The sequence below is a fragment of the Pelophylax lessonae genome, assembly GCF_965119305.1.
Source record: "Pelophylax lessonae genome assembly, chromosome: 4".
Classification (NCBI taxonomy): Eukaryota; Metazoa; Chordata; class Amphibia; order Anura; family Ranidae; genus Pelophylax; species Pelophylax lessonae.
This window is the reverse complement of record NC_138771.1, coordinates 381,265,688-381,281,336: the sequence shown is the minus strand read 5'-3', so window position 1 is coordinate 381,281,336 and position 15,649 is coordinate 381,265,688. Positions and strand designations below refer to the sequence as shown.

The following is a 15,649-nucleotide window of genomic DNA, read 5'->3' as shown; positions in this document are numbered from 1 at the left end:
AGGAAACTATTTAGTCTAGTGTATATAAAGCTAAAGAAAATTAATTTTCTCTAGTTAGGATCCGAAACAGGAAATATAAAAAGATGTGGAAACCCACCTAGCTAACCAGATTTTAAAGGCTAAACATGGGAGACAGCAAGTTAATGAAATATAGTTTTTATTGTACAAAATTCTGAAAAAACAAAGGCCAGGTCTGCGTTTTGTAAATAACACGTCTTCTTTAGGACCCAATATGGCAAAGTAGAGCAACAGATATTGCAGTGGTCATGCAAGTCCAATAAAGTACAGCCTGGGGGTGGGCATAGGTGCACCAGGACCTACCGCCAAGCAGCGGGAATCTGTCAAAGGCAGAGGTGTTCAAGTATAACTATGAATTCTCTCCGGATACCAGGGACTTTCTCAAACTTAATGTGCAGCCCAAGATACTTTGGTGTAAGCAACGGTTGCGGGCGTGGTCCCAGTTGCCCCTGTCCTTGATTGGCAGGATCAACTTGTTGAAAATGAAGGTTCTTCCAGTCCTCCTTTATACTCTTCGGCATTCCCCTGTCTGGATTCTGTAGTTATATTTTGCCCAATTAGACTCTGTAATTTCCACCTTTTTGTGGTCTTCTAGACCTCCTCGATTCAATAAACGGATCCTCCGCCAGCCCAGGACTCAGGGGGGGGCTTGCCTGCCCTGACTTTTACTCCTACTTTTTGGCTGCCATGCTCACCCACGCTCATAACTGGCTTTTTTCGGATGACACCAACTCCTCGGTTATCCTTGAGGCGGCACATGTGGGTTCCTACGAGACTCTTCTTAATGCCCTATACCGGGGCCTAAGAGTTTCCTATCCCTCTCTGACCGCGGCTATGCGAGTGGTGGTGCGGGTATGGACCCAACTGGTGGTTGCGCCGGAGCGGAAGCTGGCCCGCTGGTCTCCGGACACCCCGCTCTGGTTCAACCCCCACTCGGGGGGAATTTCTCATCATTTGTTTTGGCCTGAGAACTGAAAATGATGTCAGAGATCGCTCTGGTCCTCCAAGGGAATAGCGATGAATGGGGGCCCTTACTCGACTTCCTGCCCAGCAAAGAGCTGCATCAGATCACTGCCGGGCTTTACCGATGGCTCTGGCAAGCTGAAACGTCTGGGAAGTGATCCTGTGGTGAATGCGCCCGCGGGACCACTTTTATCTGACACAGAATTGCCCATTTTAATAAATGATACAGGGTTATGGCAGTTAGCTGCTGATATAACACTGGTACTTAACATCAAAGTAAGGATGTATTTTTACTATGGGCCAGTCAGGAAATGTTCCTGTATTGCAGAGATGTACTGCATATGTTTTTTTTTATTTGGTGTGACAAACACTTTAAAGTGAAACTAAACTCTATTAATCATTATGAACTATTGTTAATCTTTATCCTGCTAGCAATAGTAAATAGATAGGAAAGTATATTGTAATATCTTGATTTAAAGTTGCAAATGATGCTTTCCAGGAGTCCTTATGGGCTTTTTTTTTCTTTCATCTGGAGGAGGGGAGAAGGGGCTAGGTACACCCTGCTGCCTGCATGCCTGAGCTAAGAGCAGATAGATTCCAGAAAGTAAATGCTACACAAACCACTTGCCCTTTCTCAAGATGGCCGCAGCTAGAAATGCTAGGGAGTGTTTTTCAAAGTAATTTCTCTATAAAATAAAGCATTGAGGTATGGATGGAGTGAGGGTTTGCTTTGAATATTAAAAATGAATGTAATTGCATTTTCAGCTTGTGGTGCTCAGATAGAGTTTAGTTTCGCTTTAAAGTGGATGTAAACCCTCACATATACACAGTGAAGTGAACAGCCTCAGATAATACACAGAGATGAGACAAATCTCCCTACATAAGTTTTATTAGTATATTAAAATGATTTCTTCCTTTTTTTGCACTGGGTGTGGAGTCTTGGCATACACTGTGTGACAGCTGATTGAAGGAAAGGCACACACATAGGCAGAGGAAAGAAGAAACATGCAGAGCTGTGCTGTGAATAGACAAGCTCTCTGCTAATTTATCTCTGTGCACCCATCCCAACACAAATTTCCAGCTGCTTTTATCTCATGTGTTGGAGAACTTTTCAAACCAAACCACTTGCCCTTTCTCAAGATGGCCGCAGCTAGAAATGCTAGGGAGTTTTTTTCGAAGTAATTTCTCTATAAAATAAAGCATTGAGGTATGGATGGAGTGAGGGTTTGCTTTGAATATTAAAAATGAATGTAATTGCATTTTCAGCTTGTGGTGGAGAACTTTTCAGAAGTCATCATGCTGATAACAGAGGAACAGAGCAGCAGAAAGAGATAAGCAAGCACTACAGATATATGTGCCCAGGTCAAATTTCAAGAATGTGGTTTACATCCATTTTAAGCATTTGGCTGATTCTTTTTCTGATTTCAGATAGGTTAAACTGAGTAGGTACACTGAAAGAAATGTATAAAAGATTTTTGTATGCAGAAAGGATTTGCAGAAACAATGTATGATGCTTTTTGGATACAAAACTGAATAAAGCTGAATATAATTTGCCTTTTTTTCTAATATATACATTTATGATATTTCAGACCGGACAATCCCAGGAAGTTCTTACAAAAATCCACCAGACCCTCCTTTACGACCAGATCCATCCACACACCATACAAGAGGAAATACGGTAAGTTGTTCATATCTGTCTTGTAAATATAAAACTGCCTATATGTGAAGTGCCTATTTTACATAGATTTTTTTTGCATAACTAATGTAGACATAATATAATAAGTCTTATAAATATAGAATATCATATTGCAGAATATAGAAAGACATATGTACTACACAGAATTATATTAATCAATACGTTAATAAACAGAATAATCAATATGATGGCCATGTGCACCTTTTCATCAACTATCCTTGTTGAATATTTGTGATTTTGTGTAGGAGTTCCCGGGGCACGCGCCGAAGGAGCCCAGCTCCCACTGTGATTGGACATAGAAGCCTAACAGCAGGTCCAGCGGCTGAATGTCAGAACTGCGGCCTGCCTATGTAAACAAAGCATACCATCGTTCTTTCACAGAGGAAGAGAGAGATCTTGTGTTTTAGCAAAGCTGAAGCACAGATCTCTCTTTTCCTCTAGTGCATTTACTCCCCCTACAGTTAGAAAGCATTCCCTAGGAGCACGCTTAACCCCTTGATCACCCCTGGTGTTAACCCCTTCCATGCTAGTGTCATTTATACAGTAACAGTGCATTTTTTTTTTTTTTAGCACTGATCACTGTATTGGATTTTATTGGTTGCGCCAGATGGACTTGTGTCTTTTTTCAACCTGACTAACTATGTATTGATGTCACTGGTCCCCAAAAAGTGTCACGAGTGTCAGATTTGTCTGCTGCAGTGTCGCAGTCCAGCTAAAAATGCTGCCATTACTAGTAAAGACAATAAAAAAATAAAAAAAGTCAATAAATCTATCCCATAGTTTTTAGACGCTATCACTTATTAGGATTTTTTTTTATTGGGTATTGGGAATGTTTTATAGCAGAAAGTAAAAAATATTATTATTTTTTTTTTTTTTTTTACAAAATTGTGGCTCTTTTTTTGTTTATAGCGCAAAAAATAAAAACCGCAGAGGTGACCAAATACCACCAAAAGAAAGTTCTATTTGTGGGAAAAAAAGGAAATCAAGTTTATTTGGGTACAGCATCGCACAACCGCGCAAATGTCAGTTAAAGCAGTTCAGTGCCGTATAGCAAAAAATGGCCTGGTCATTAAGGGGGTAAAACCTTCCAGGTGGGTATTCGGGGGCGCTGCACACAGGAGGTTTTTTACCGTCATGAATAGAATGCATGAAGGTAAAAAACCTTGAGCCTTTAAAACCTGTTTAAGAAGGCCGATGAAGGGAGAATCTGAAAATGTCTGATCCTTCCAAACTGTTTAAGCAATAAGCAGATTATGTAAGAATGAAGGAAATGTGTAACATGCTATCAGTTGGCAGGCTATGAAGGAAAGAGGATTGACAAGCATCAGTGGATCAGTGCAGAGAGAAAAGACATAGGAAGTGGAGTAATCCTCAATTAAGGTTTTATTAGGGTATAGAGAAATACAAACATCAAGCTAACATGTTTTGATGGAAATGCTTTAGGGGAGAAGGGTGTAAGAGAACCAAGAGAAAAAACATTCATACATACTATAGTTGAGATAGGGTACAGTAATAAGAAGGGGGAGAGAGTTGGGGAAAGATAAATGAACCAGAGGATGTGAAAGCCAGGTTTGTCAAATGTGCCTCAAAGGGGTACTGAGAATGAATTTCATTGCAGTTTTGAGAATAGTAGAGAAGAGAGTATGTGCCCTTAACATTTGTACTTAGGAGGCTGGGGCATCTGCAAATAGTGAAGCAGCCAAAGTTATTGTATCTCTAAGATGGAAATAGTAAGTCTGATAAGATTGAAGCGTCCTAAAAAAACTTATTTAGGATATGGTCTGGCAGTCATATCTTAAAGGATAAGTTCACCTTTTGCAAAAAAAATAAAAAATAATAATAAATGTAGATCTTTTTGAAGGTAACTAGGGATGATCGAACGGTTCGTGTCGACCATCGGTTCGACCCGAACATTGACTGTTCGTAATTCGGCAACCAGAACTGACCAAAATGCAATGGGACAGGAACTGGGCTTTAAAAGCCTGTGATTGGACCAGAACCATCAGTAAAAGCCAATTGAGGGGGCAGGAGGATGCTAGGAATGTGATTGGAGTGACTAGGGGGTCCAGAGGCCAATCAGTAGTGAATACGCCCCCCAGTATATAACATAGCCCCGCCAAATCTCTAGCACTGTAATACAGGGGCTGTGGAAGAGAGTGGAAGCAGTTCTGTTACTCCTGCTTCAAAAGTGTCATTTAGCAATTATTAGTGTGAGGAAAGGGATATCTAGTGTAGTTAGGGTACTATTTTCCACTATAGTTAGATTCGATAATCTAGTTTCTATAGGGAAAGTGTTAAGTGTCAGGGTGACTGTAGTGTAGTGTAGGGTGAACTGACTCTGGCTGCTATGGCAGGGTGACCAAACTCTTCCATGTCAGGGTGACCGCCATAGAAAAAAGATAATTTGTATTAGAATTGCAGTAGAGCAGGGTAGTGGCTCCGCTACTTTTACACCTGGCCATTTTTGTTTCAGGCGTTTATTGGGCTTTTTTGTGGACGTCTTTGGAGGCAGGCATGACATCTGAACTTCTGTGTAGGGGTATATATACACACACATATATGTATATATACACATACACACATATAGGTGTGAAAGTAGCAGAACCCTATGCCTGCGCTAATGAAATTATTTGCAGGCATAGGGCTCAGTTCCTATCACACCTATATGTGTGTATGTGTATAAATACAGATATGTGTGTGTGTATATATACATATATGTGTGTGTGTGTGTATATATACCCCTATACAGAAGTTCAGATGTTATGCCTGCCTAGGGATAGGCATAGGGCTCCGTTCCTATCACACCTATATGTGTGTGTATGTGTATAAATACATATATGTGTGTGTGTATATATACATATATGTGTGTGTATATATATCCCTATACAGAAGTTCAGATGTTATGCCTGCCTCCAAAGACGCCCAAAAAATACCCAAAAAAATGCCTGCAACAACACACCTGGGCGTTTTTGTTGCAGGCATTTTTTTGGGCATCTTTGGAGGCAGGCATAACATCTGAACTTCTGTATAGGGGTATATATACACACACCTATATGTATATATACACATACACACATATAGGTGTGAAAGTAGCAGAACCCTATGCCTGCGCTAATGGGCGTTTTTGTTGCAGGCGTTTTTTTGGGCATTTTTTGGGCGCCTGCCTCCAAAGACGTCCACAAAAAAGCCCAATAAACGCCTGCAACAAAAACGGCCAGGTGTGAAAATAGCGGGGCCATATGCCTGCTCTACTGCAATTCTAGACAAACATAGAAACATAGAAACATAGAATGTGTCAGCAGATAAGAACCATTTGGCCCATCTAGTCTGCCCAATATATCTGAATCCTATGAATAGCCCCTGGCCCTATCTTGTATGAAGGATAGCCTTATGTCTATCCCATGCATGCTTAAACTCCTTCACTGTATTTGCAGCTACCACTTCTACAGGAAGGTTATTCCATGCATCCACTACTCTCTCAGTAAAGTAATACTTCCTCATATTACTTTTAAACCTTTGCCCTTCTAATTTAAAACGGTGTCCTCTTGTGGTAGTTTTTCTTCTTTTAACCGCTTCCATACAGAGCAGTTTGACACCCTTCCTGCCCAGACCAAATTTCAGCTTTCAGCACTCTCACACTTTGAATGACAATTGCTCAGTCATGCTACACTGTAACCAAACAAAATTTTTATCATTTTTTTCACACAAATAGAGCTTTCTTTTGGTGGTATTTGATCACAACTGGGGTTTTTTTTTTTTTCGTGATATATGCAAAAAAAGAGCAAAAATTTTGAAAAAAAAACACTTTTTTTTAGTTTCAATTATGAAATTTTGCAAAAAATAAATTTTTCTTCATACATTTGGGCCAAAATGTATACTGCTACATGTCTCTGGTAAAATTAACCCAAATTAGTGTATATTATTTAGTCTGTGTGAAAGTTATTGAGTCTAGAAGCTATGGTACCAATTACTGAAAATTGATCACACCAGATGTACTGACTGCCTATCTCCTTTCTTGAGGCCCTGAAATGTCAGGACAGTACAAATACCGACCAAATGACCCCTTTTTGTAAAGTAGACAGTCCAAGGTATTTAGTAAGAGGCATGGTGAGTTTTTTGAAGTTGTAATTTTTTCCCACAATTCTTGGGAAAATGAAGAAAAAAATTTTTTTTTCTTTTTTTTTTTAACAAGGTTGTCAATTTATAAGCTATATCTAACACATAGCATGTACACAGCAAAAATTACACCCAAAAATACATTCTGCTACTCCTTCCGAGTATGGCGATACCACATGTGTGAGACTTTTACACAGCCTGGCCACAAAAAGAGACTCCACGTCCAAGAAGCACATTCATTCGTTCTAGGAGCATAAATACACATAAAACTTTCTTACTACCTATCACACTGTTCAAGGCCCTAGAGCACCAATACAATGGAAAAGTCCACAAAATGACCCCATTTTGGAAAGCAAACACTCCAACGTATATTCTATGAGGCATTATGGGTCGTTTGAACATATCATTTTTTTCTACAGGTTTTTGGAAAATGTGGGAAAAAAATGAAAACTTTTTTTTTTTACACAAAGTTGTCAATTTATAGGATATTCCTAACACATAGCATGTACACAGCAAAAATGACACCCCAAAATACATTCTGCCACTCCTCCTGAGTATGGCAATACCACATGTGTGAGACTTTTTCACAGCCTAGCCATATAGAGGGGCCTAACATCCAAGGAGCATCATCATGCATCCTAGCCACTTGCCTAGGCCTATTTTTGACATTTGGTGTTTAAAAGCTAAAATCAGTTGTTTTGCTAGAAAACTGCTTAGAACCCCCAAACATTATATATTTTTTTTTAGCAGAGACCCTAGAGAATAAAATGGAGATTATTGCAATATTTTTTATCACACCGTATTTGCGTAGCGGTCTTCCAAACGCAATTTTTTTGGAAAAAAATCACTTTTTTTAATTAAAAAATAAGAAACCAGTAAAGTTAGCCCAATTTTTTTCCATAATGTGAAAGATAATGTTACGCCGAGTAAATAGATACCCAACATGCCATGTTTCAAAATTGCGCACGCTCACGGAATGGTGACAAACTTTGGTACTTAAAAATCCCCATAGGCGACAATTTAAAAATTTCTACAGGTTGCCATCTTTGAGTTACAGAGGAGGTCTAGGGCTCAAATTATTCCCCTTGCTCTAGCGATCGCGGCGATACCTCACATGTGTGGTTTGAACACCCTTTACATATGTGGGCGGGGTTTCTGTATGCATTCGCTTCTGCGCGCGAGCTAACGGGGACAGGGCGCTTTAATTTTTTTTTTTTTTTTTTTTTTACTATTTATTTTATTTATTATTTTTTATTTTTACACCGTTTAAAAAAAAAAAAAAATTGATCATTTTTATTTCTATTAAAAGAAATGTAAATATTCCTTGTAATAGAAATAGGCACGACATGACCTCTTTTTTGTGAGATCTGGGGGTCAAAAAGTCCTCAGATCTCACAAGTACACTAAAAGATATAAAAAGAAAAAAAAAAAAATAATTATAATATAAAATGAAAAAAAAAAAAAAAAAAGGACCTTTAAACCGGTTGCTAGGCAACAACATTTTCCGTAGCTCCGGTCCTCCAAGACCATAGAGTCAAGTGAGGGCAAGCTTGCCCTCACTCGACATCCTGTCTGTGAGGATTCGGGACCGGATCGTTTTCCCCGCTGCCGGCGGGTCCGATAAGCGGGGAAAAGGACCGGAACGCGTCGGGAGGGGGGGGGGGCGCCTCTTCCGCCATCCCGGAAGGGTGATCCCACGGCGAATCCGCCGCTGGGACCACCCTTATCGGAAAGCCAACCGTCCACCGTTTAAAAAAATACCAGGGTTATGGCAGCTATCTGCTGCCATAACACCGGTATTTAGGTTTAAACGGAGGACGTATATAAACCTTTTTGGACTTGGACATGGTGGCTGTATGAAGGGTGACAGGTACTCGGGTACTTTGTTGGGCAGGTGACAGGTACTCTGGTACTGATGAGCAGGTGGCAGGTACTCGGGTACTCCGATAGGCAGGTGACAGGTACTCGGGTACTCTGATGGGCAGGTGACAGGCAGGTGATAGGTACTGATGAGTAGTACTCACTGACTGATAGGTGATAGGTGATACTGTACTGATGGGTACTGATGATCAGTACTGATACGTGATAGGTACTGATGAGTACTGATGAGTAGTGATGGGTACTGATGAGCAGGCGGCAAGTACTCGGGTACTTCAGGCGTCAGGTACTCTGATGAGCAGGTGGAAGGTACTCGGGTACTCTGATGGGTAGGTGACAGGTACTCAGGTACTCTGATGACGGGTACTCCGTTGACAGGTACTCAAAGTACCCGAGTACCTGTCATCAGAGTACCCGAGTACCGGTCATCAGAGTACCCGAGTACCCGTCATCAGAGTACCCGAGTACCTGTCATCAGAGTACCCGAGTACCTGTCAGAGTACCCGAGTACCCGTCATCAGAGTACCCGAGTACCCGTCATCAGAGTACTCGAGTACCCGTCATCAGAGTACCCGAGTACCCGTCATCAGAGTACCCGAGTACCCGTTATCAGAGTACCCGAGTACCTGTCATCAGAGTACCCGAGTACCTGTCATCAGAGTACCCGAGTACCCGTCATCAGAGTACCCGAGTACCTGTCATCAGAGTACCCGAGTACCCGTCAGAGTACCCGAGTACCTGTCATCAGAGTACCCGAGTACCTGTCATCAGAGTACCTGTCATCAGAGTACCCGAGTACCTGTCATCAGAGTACCCGAATACCTGTCACCAGCCCATCAGAGTACCCAAGTACCTGTCATCTGAGTACCTGATGGGCTGGTGACAGGTACTCGGGTACTTTGATGGGCTAGTGACAGGTGCTCTTTATTGGGGGGGGGGGGCAATCAGTGTGTTTAGGGTGCACTGTAGTTGGTAACTAGCTGTTACCACAATCTCCTCCTCACACAGGATCAGTGTGTGAGGAGGAGAACACGGTGACAGCTAGTTACCGTGTTCTCTGTTGACATTTGTGACCGGCTGTGATTGGACACAGCCGATCACGTGGTAAACAGCCAATTTCTATTGGCTGTTTACCTTGATCAGGGATGGGCTATGTCCGAGGGACGAGCCTCATCCCTGATCGCGCCGCTGCGCGCCGCCGGGGGCGCGCAGTAGCAGCTAGAACGGGCCGACGTCATATGACGGCGGCCCGGATCTAGACAACCACTTTGCCGACGTCATTTTACATGACTCGGTATGGAAGTGGTTAAATATGCTCTCCTCCTTTACCGAGTTGATTCCCTTTATGTATTTAAAAGTTTCTATCATATCCCCTCTGTCTCTTCTTTCTTCCAAGCTATACATGTTAAGGTCCTTTAACCTTTCCTGGTAAGTTTTTTCCTGCAATCCATGTACTAGTTTAGTAGCTCTTCTCTGGACTCTCTCTAGAGTATCTATATCCTTCTGGAGATATGGCCTCCAGTACTGCGCACAATACTCCAAGTGAGGTCTCACCAGTGTTCTGTACAGCGGCATAAGCACTTCTCTCTTTCTACTGCTTATACCTCTCCCTATACATCCAAGCATTCTGCTGGCATTTCGTGCTGCTCTATTACATTGTCTTCCCACCTTTAAGTCTTCTGAAATAATTACTCCTAAATCCCTTTCCTCAGATACTGAGGTCAGGACTGTGTCAAATATTCTATATTCTGCCCTTGGGTTTTTACGCCCCAGGTGCATTATCTTGCACTTATCCACATTAAATTTCAGTTGCCAGAGTTCTGACCATTCTTCTAGTTTTCCTAAATCCTTTTCCATTTGGCGTTTCCCTCCAGGAACATCAACCCTGTTACATATCTTTGTGTCATCAGCAAAAAGACAAACCTTACCATCGAGGCCTTTTGCAATATCACTTATGAAGATATTAAACAAAATTGGTCCCAGTACAGATCCCTGAGGTACCCCACTGGTAACATGACCTTGTTCTGAATGTTCTCCATTGACTACAACCCTTTGTTGTCTGTCACTCAGCCACTGCCTAATCCACTCAACAATATGGGAGTCCATGCTCAATGACTGCAGTTTATTGAGAAGTCTTCTATGTGGGACAGTGTCAAAAGCCTTACTAAAATCTAGATATGCAATGTCTACTGCACCTCCACCGTCTATTATTTTAGTCACCCAGTCAAAAAAATCTATAAGATTTGTTTGACATGATCTCCCTGAAGTAAACCCATGTTGTTTTTCATCTTGCAATCCATGGGATTTAAGATGTTCCACAATCCTATCCTTTAATAGGGTTTCCATTAATTTGCCTACTATTGATGTCAGACTCACAATCTTTTTTTTCTGGTTCTGGACATGCTACAGAGCTGAAACTTCACAGGTAAACTTTTTAGACCCACCAGACGCTAAATCCAAAGAAATCTCATTTTTTTTTCAATAATTTTTTCAATAATTGGCTCTCTATCAAAAACGACAATTTTTAAGAACTTTTTTTGTGTGATTAATAGTCCTTGGGGCATGACCCAGAACCCTAGGCACTTTTTAGGGGCATTTATTGGGTTTTAGGGCTTCAAAATTGTGTTTTTTGATTACCGAAGTTCGGGTCCCATTGATTTCAATGAGGTTCTGGAATCCGGACCCGAACTTTCGGGAAGTTCGGGTGTTCTGGTCGAACCAAACTTTTCAAAAGTTCGATCATCCCTAAAGGTAACACAATGTGCATTTATTAATTTTTACGCTAAAGCATGTAAAGCACTGCACCTACGATTGGCCGATTGCAGGTACAATGTCAGGATCAGCAGATTGCAGGTACAATGCCAGGATCAGCAGATTGCAGGTACAATGCCAGGATCAGCAGATTGCAGGTACAATGCCAGGATCAACAGATTGCAGGTACAATGCCAGGATCAGTAGATCGCAGGTACAAAGCCAGGATCAGCAGATTGCGGGTGCAATGTCAGGATCAGCAGATCACAGGTACAATGCCAGGATCCTGCAGACTCTCAGTCAGGTGGCCTGATGTTTTTGAATTGTGAAAGCAGGTGAGGGGAGAGGGGGATGGGGTGCGAGCATGTGCTTTAGTAACATGTTACACCCTGAATATGGGTGCAAGATGTAACATGTTACTAAAAGTGAACTTATCCTTTAAAAAAACCCAGCCTCGTTTCACACTAGTGTGACCTCTGATGAAGAAAATCTCATTGCTTTCAATGGTGCCCATCCCAATTAATGCGACTCGGTACGTGCATTTTTGAAAAAGGTTCCTGCACTACTACTGGTACGACTCCAGTGTCATTTCAGCCCCATTGACTTCTATGTTAACCCACAGAAGTAACATCAGCATTAGATAAGACGTGATTCCTATGCAACATTGATGAGATCAGTATATTTTTCTTAACCCTCACCTCTCCTCCCAGGTCATCCTTGCTGCCTAAAAACTATCCTCCCAAATACATTCCATTCACACCTGAATGTAGCAGAAATGCACTTTCTCACTGACTTCTCAATCACACAGATGTGATCTTTTGCTGTCACTTATTGCCTCAATGTATATATGTAATATACCTATTGGGGTTCCCATCATGACGGCCCCTTGTGGTTCCATGGAGCTGAGGGTGATGATTTCCCTTCTGGCGTGATCTTTGAGGCAATAAGCGACAGCAAAAGATCACATCTGTGTGTGTTTGTAAACGAATCGGTTGCTCTTTGATTGTTGTAAAACTAGAGAAGAAAAACTATACTGTGTACCCGTATACCCCTGAAGAAGAAAAATAGATGATCTTTCAAAACGCGTCGGTTTCATATCTCTGTCATCACTGTTTGGTATACATTCCTGTCATTACAGTTGATTTGAGGTTACATTGTCACAACCATATTTTATTTTACAAATTACTGTGTCAGAATATGTTCTTTATTGAACCATTGTACTGTGGGTCCCCATTTCTGTTTTTGCAGTTCACTTGAGGGCTCAAAGCTCTTGCTTTGAGATTTTGCTCACACAACATCATATTTGTAAGTCGCCAAGCCTTGTTCTGCTATTTTATGGAAATTATGTAATGCATTGTCATTTTGTATATACAGTGGGTACGGAAAGTATTCAGACCCCCTTAAATTTTTCACTCTTTGTTATATTGCAGCCATTTGCTAAAATCATTTAAGTTCATTCTTCTTCCTCATGAATGTACACATAGCACCCCATACTGACAGAAAAACACAGAATTGTTGACATTGTTGCAGATTTATTAAAAAAGAAAAACTGAAATATCACATGGTCCTAAGTATTCAGACCCTTTGCTCAGTATTTAGTAGAAGCCCCCTTTTGATCTAATACAGCCAGGAGTCTTTTTGGGAAAGATGCAACAAGTCTTTCACACCTGGATTTGGGGATCCTCTGCCATTCCTCCTTGCAGATCATCTCCAGTTCTGTCAGGTTGGATGGTAAACGTTGGTAGACAGACATTTTTAGGTCTCTCCACTCCAGAGATGCTCAATTAAGTCAGGGCTCTGGCTGGGCCATTCAAGAACAGTCACGGAGTTGTTGTGAAGCCACTCCTTCGTTATTTTAGCTGTGTGCTTAGGGTCATTGTCTTGTTGGAAGATAAACCTTCGGCCCAGTCTGAGGTCCAGAGCACTCTGGAGAAGGTTTTTGTCCAGGATATCCCTGTACTTGGCCGCATTCATCTTTCCCTCGATTGCAACCAGTCGTCCTGTCCCTGCAACTGAAAAACACCCCCACAGCATGATGCCACCACCATGCTTCACTGTTGGGACTGTATTGGACAGGTGAGGAGCAGTGCCTGGTTTTCTCCACACACACCGCTTAGAATTAAGGCCAAAAAGTTCTATTTTGGTTTCATCAGACCAGAGAATCTTATTTCTCACCATCTTGGAGTCCTTCAGGTGTTTTTTTTAGCAAACTCCATGCGGGCTTTCATGTGCCTTACACTGAGGAGAGGCTTACGTCGGGCCACTCTGCCATAAAGCCCCGACTGGTGGAGGGCTGCAGTGATGGTTGACTTTCTACAACTTTCTCCCATCTCCTGACTGCATCTCTGGAGCTCAGCCACAGTGATCTTTGGGTTCTTCTTTACCTCTCTCACCAAGGCTCTTCTCCCCCGAAAGCTCAGGTTGGCCGGACGGCCAGCTCTAGGAAGGGTTCTGGTCGTCCCAAACATCTTCTATTTGAGGATTATGGAGGCCACTGTGCTCTTATGAACCTTAAGTGTGGCAGAAATCTTTTTATAACCTTGGCCAGATCTGTGCTTTGCCACAATTCTGTCTCTGAGCTCTTCAGGCAGTTCCTTTGACCTCATGATTCTCATTTGCTCTGACATGCATTGTGATCTGGAAGGTCTTATATAGACAGGTGTGTGGCTTTCCTAATCAAGTCCAATCAGCATAATCAAACACAGCTGGACTCAAATGAAGGTGTAGAACCATCTCAAGGATGATCAGAAGAAATGGAAAGCACCTGAGTTAAATATATGAGTGTCACAGCAAAGGGTCTGAATACTTAGGACCATGTGATATTTCAGTTTTTCTTTTTTAATAAATCTGCAACAATGTCAACAATTCTGTGTTTTTCTGTCAGTATGGGGTGCTATGTGTACATTCATGAGGAAGAAGAATGAACTTAAATGATTTTAAGAACCCAAAGATCACTGTGGCTGAGCTCCAGAGATGCAGTCAGGAGATGGGAGAAAGTTGTAGAAAGTCAACCATCACTGCAGCCCTCCACCAGTCGGGGCTTTATGGCAGAGTGGCCCGACGGAAGCCTCTCCTCAGTGTAAGACACATGAAAGCCCACATGGAGTTTGCTAAAAAAACACCTGAAGGACTCCAAGATGGTGAGAAATAAGATTCTCTGGTCTGATGAGACCAAAATAGAACTTTTTGGCCTTAATTCTAAGCGGTATGTGTGGAGAAAACTAGGCACTGCTCATCACCTGTCCAATACAGTCCCAACAGTGAAGCATGGTGGTGGCAGCATCATGCTGTGGGGGTGTTTTTCAGCTGCAGGGACAGGACGACTGGTTGCAATCGAGGGAAAGATGAATGCGGCCAAGTACAGGGATATCCTGGACAAAAACCTTCTCCAGAGTGCTCTGGACCTCAGACTGGGCCGAAGGTTTACCTTCCAACAAGACAATGACCCTAAGCACACAGCTAAAATAACGAAGGAGTGGCTTCACAACAACTCCGTGACTGTTCTTGAATGGCCCAGCCAGAGCCCTGACTTAAACCCAATTGAGCATCTCTGGAGAGACCTAAAAATGGCTGTCCACCAACGTTTACCATCCAACCTGACAGAACTGGAGAGGATCTGCAAGGAGGAATGGCAGAGGATCCCCAAATCCAGGTGTGAAAGACTTGTTGCATCTTTCCCAAAAAGACTCCTGGCTGTATTAGATCAAAAGGGGGCTTCTACTAAATACTGAGCAAAGGGTCTGAATACTTAGGACCATGTGATATTTCAGTTTTTCTTTTTTAATAAATCTGCAACAATGTCAACAATTCTGTGTTTTTCTGTCAGTATGGGGTGCTATGTGTACATTCATGAGGAAGAAGAATGAACCTAAATGATTTTAGCAAATGGCTGCAATATAACAAAGAGTGAAAAATTTAAGGGGGTCTGAATACTTTCCGTACCCACTGTATATATATATATATATATATATATATACATATATATATATATATATATATATATACTGTATATCAAACAACTTCAGCTGGTCAGGGGCATGATCTATGAGAGAATGTATTTGTCTCCCAGACGTTTACATCTTATCAAGTAGACTGGTTGGCTGTCTACGTATAGTTTGACTGTTTTGCAGTTGTCTGGCTCAAACTCCCAGCTCCCAAAGTCTACACATAATCAATAATCCCTGGTATGATAAAATGACATTTATAACAAGCAACTATCCAAATGTA

The 15,649-nt window shown here is 41.8% G+C and overlaps 1 protein-coding gene across 1 annotated transcript in view; it reads left to right on the top strand.

The window, feature by feature from the left end:
* LCP2 (lymphocyte cytosolic protein 2) overlaps positions 1-15,649 on the top strand; it is a 325,994-nt gene that overhangs the window by 167,869 nt on the left and 142,476 nt on the right. Inside the window, exon 8 of the mRNA XM_082256323.1 lies at positions 2,571-2,659. Within this exon, the coding sequence (XP_082112449.1) occupies positions 2,571-2,659 (89 nt within the window). The remainder of the gene's footprint in view (positions 1-2,570; positions 2,660-15,649) is intronic.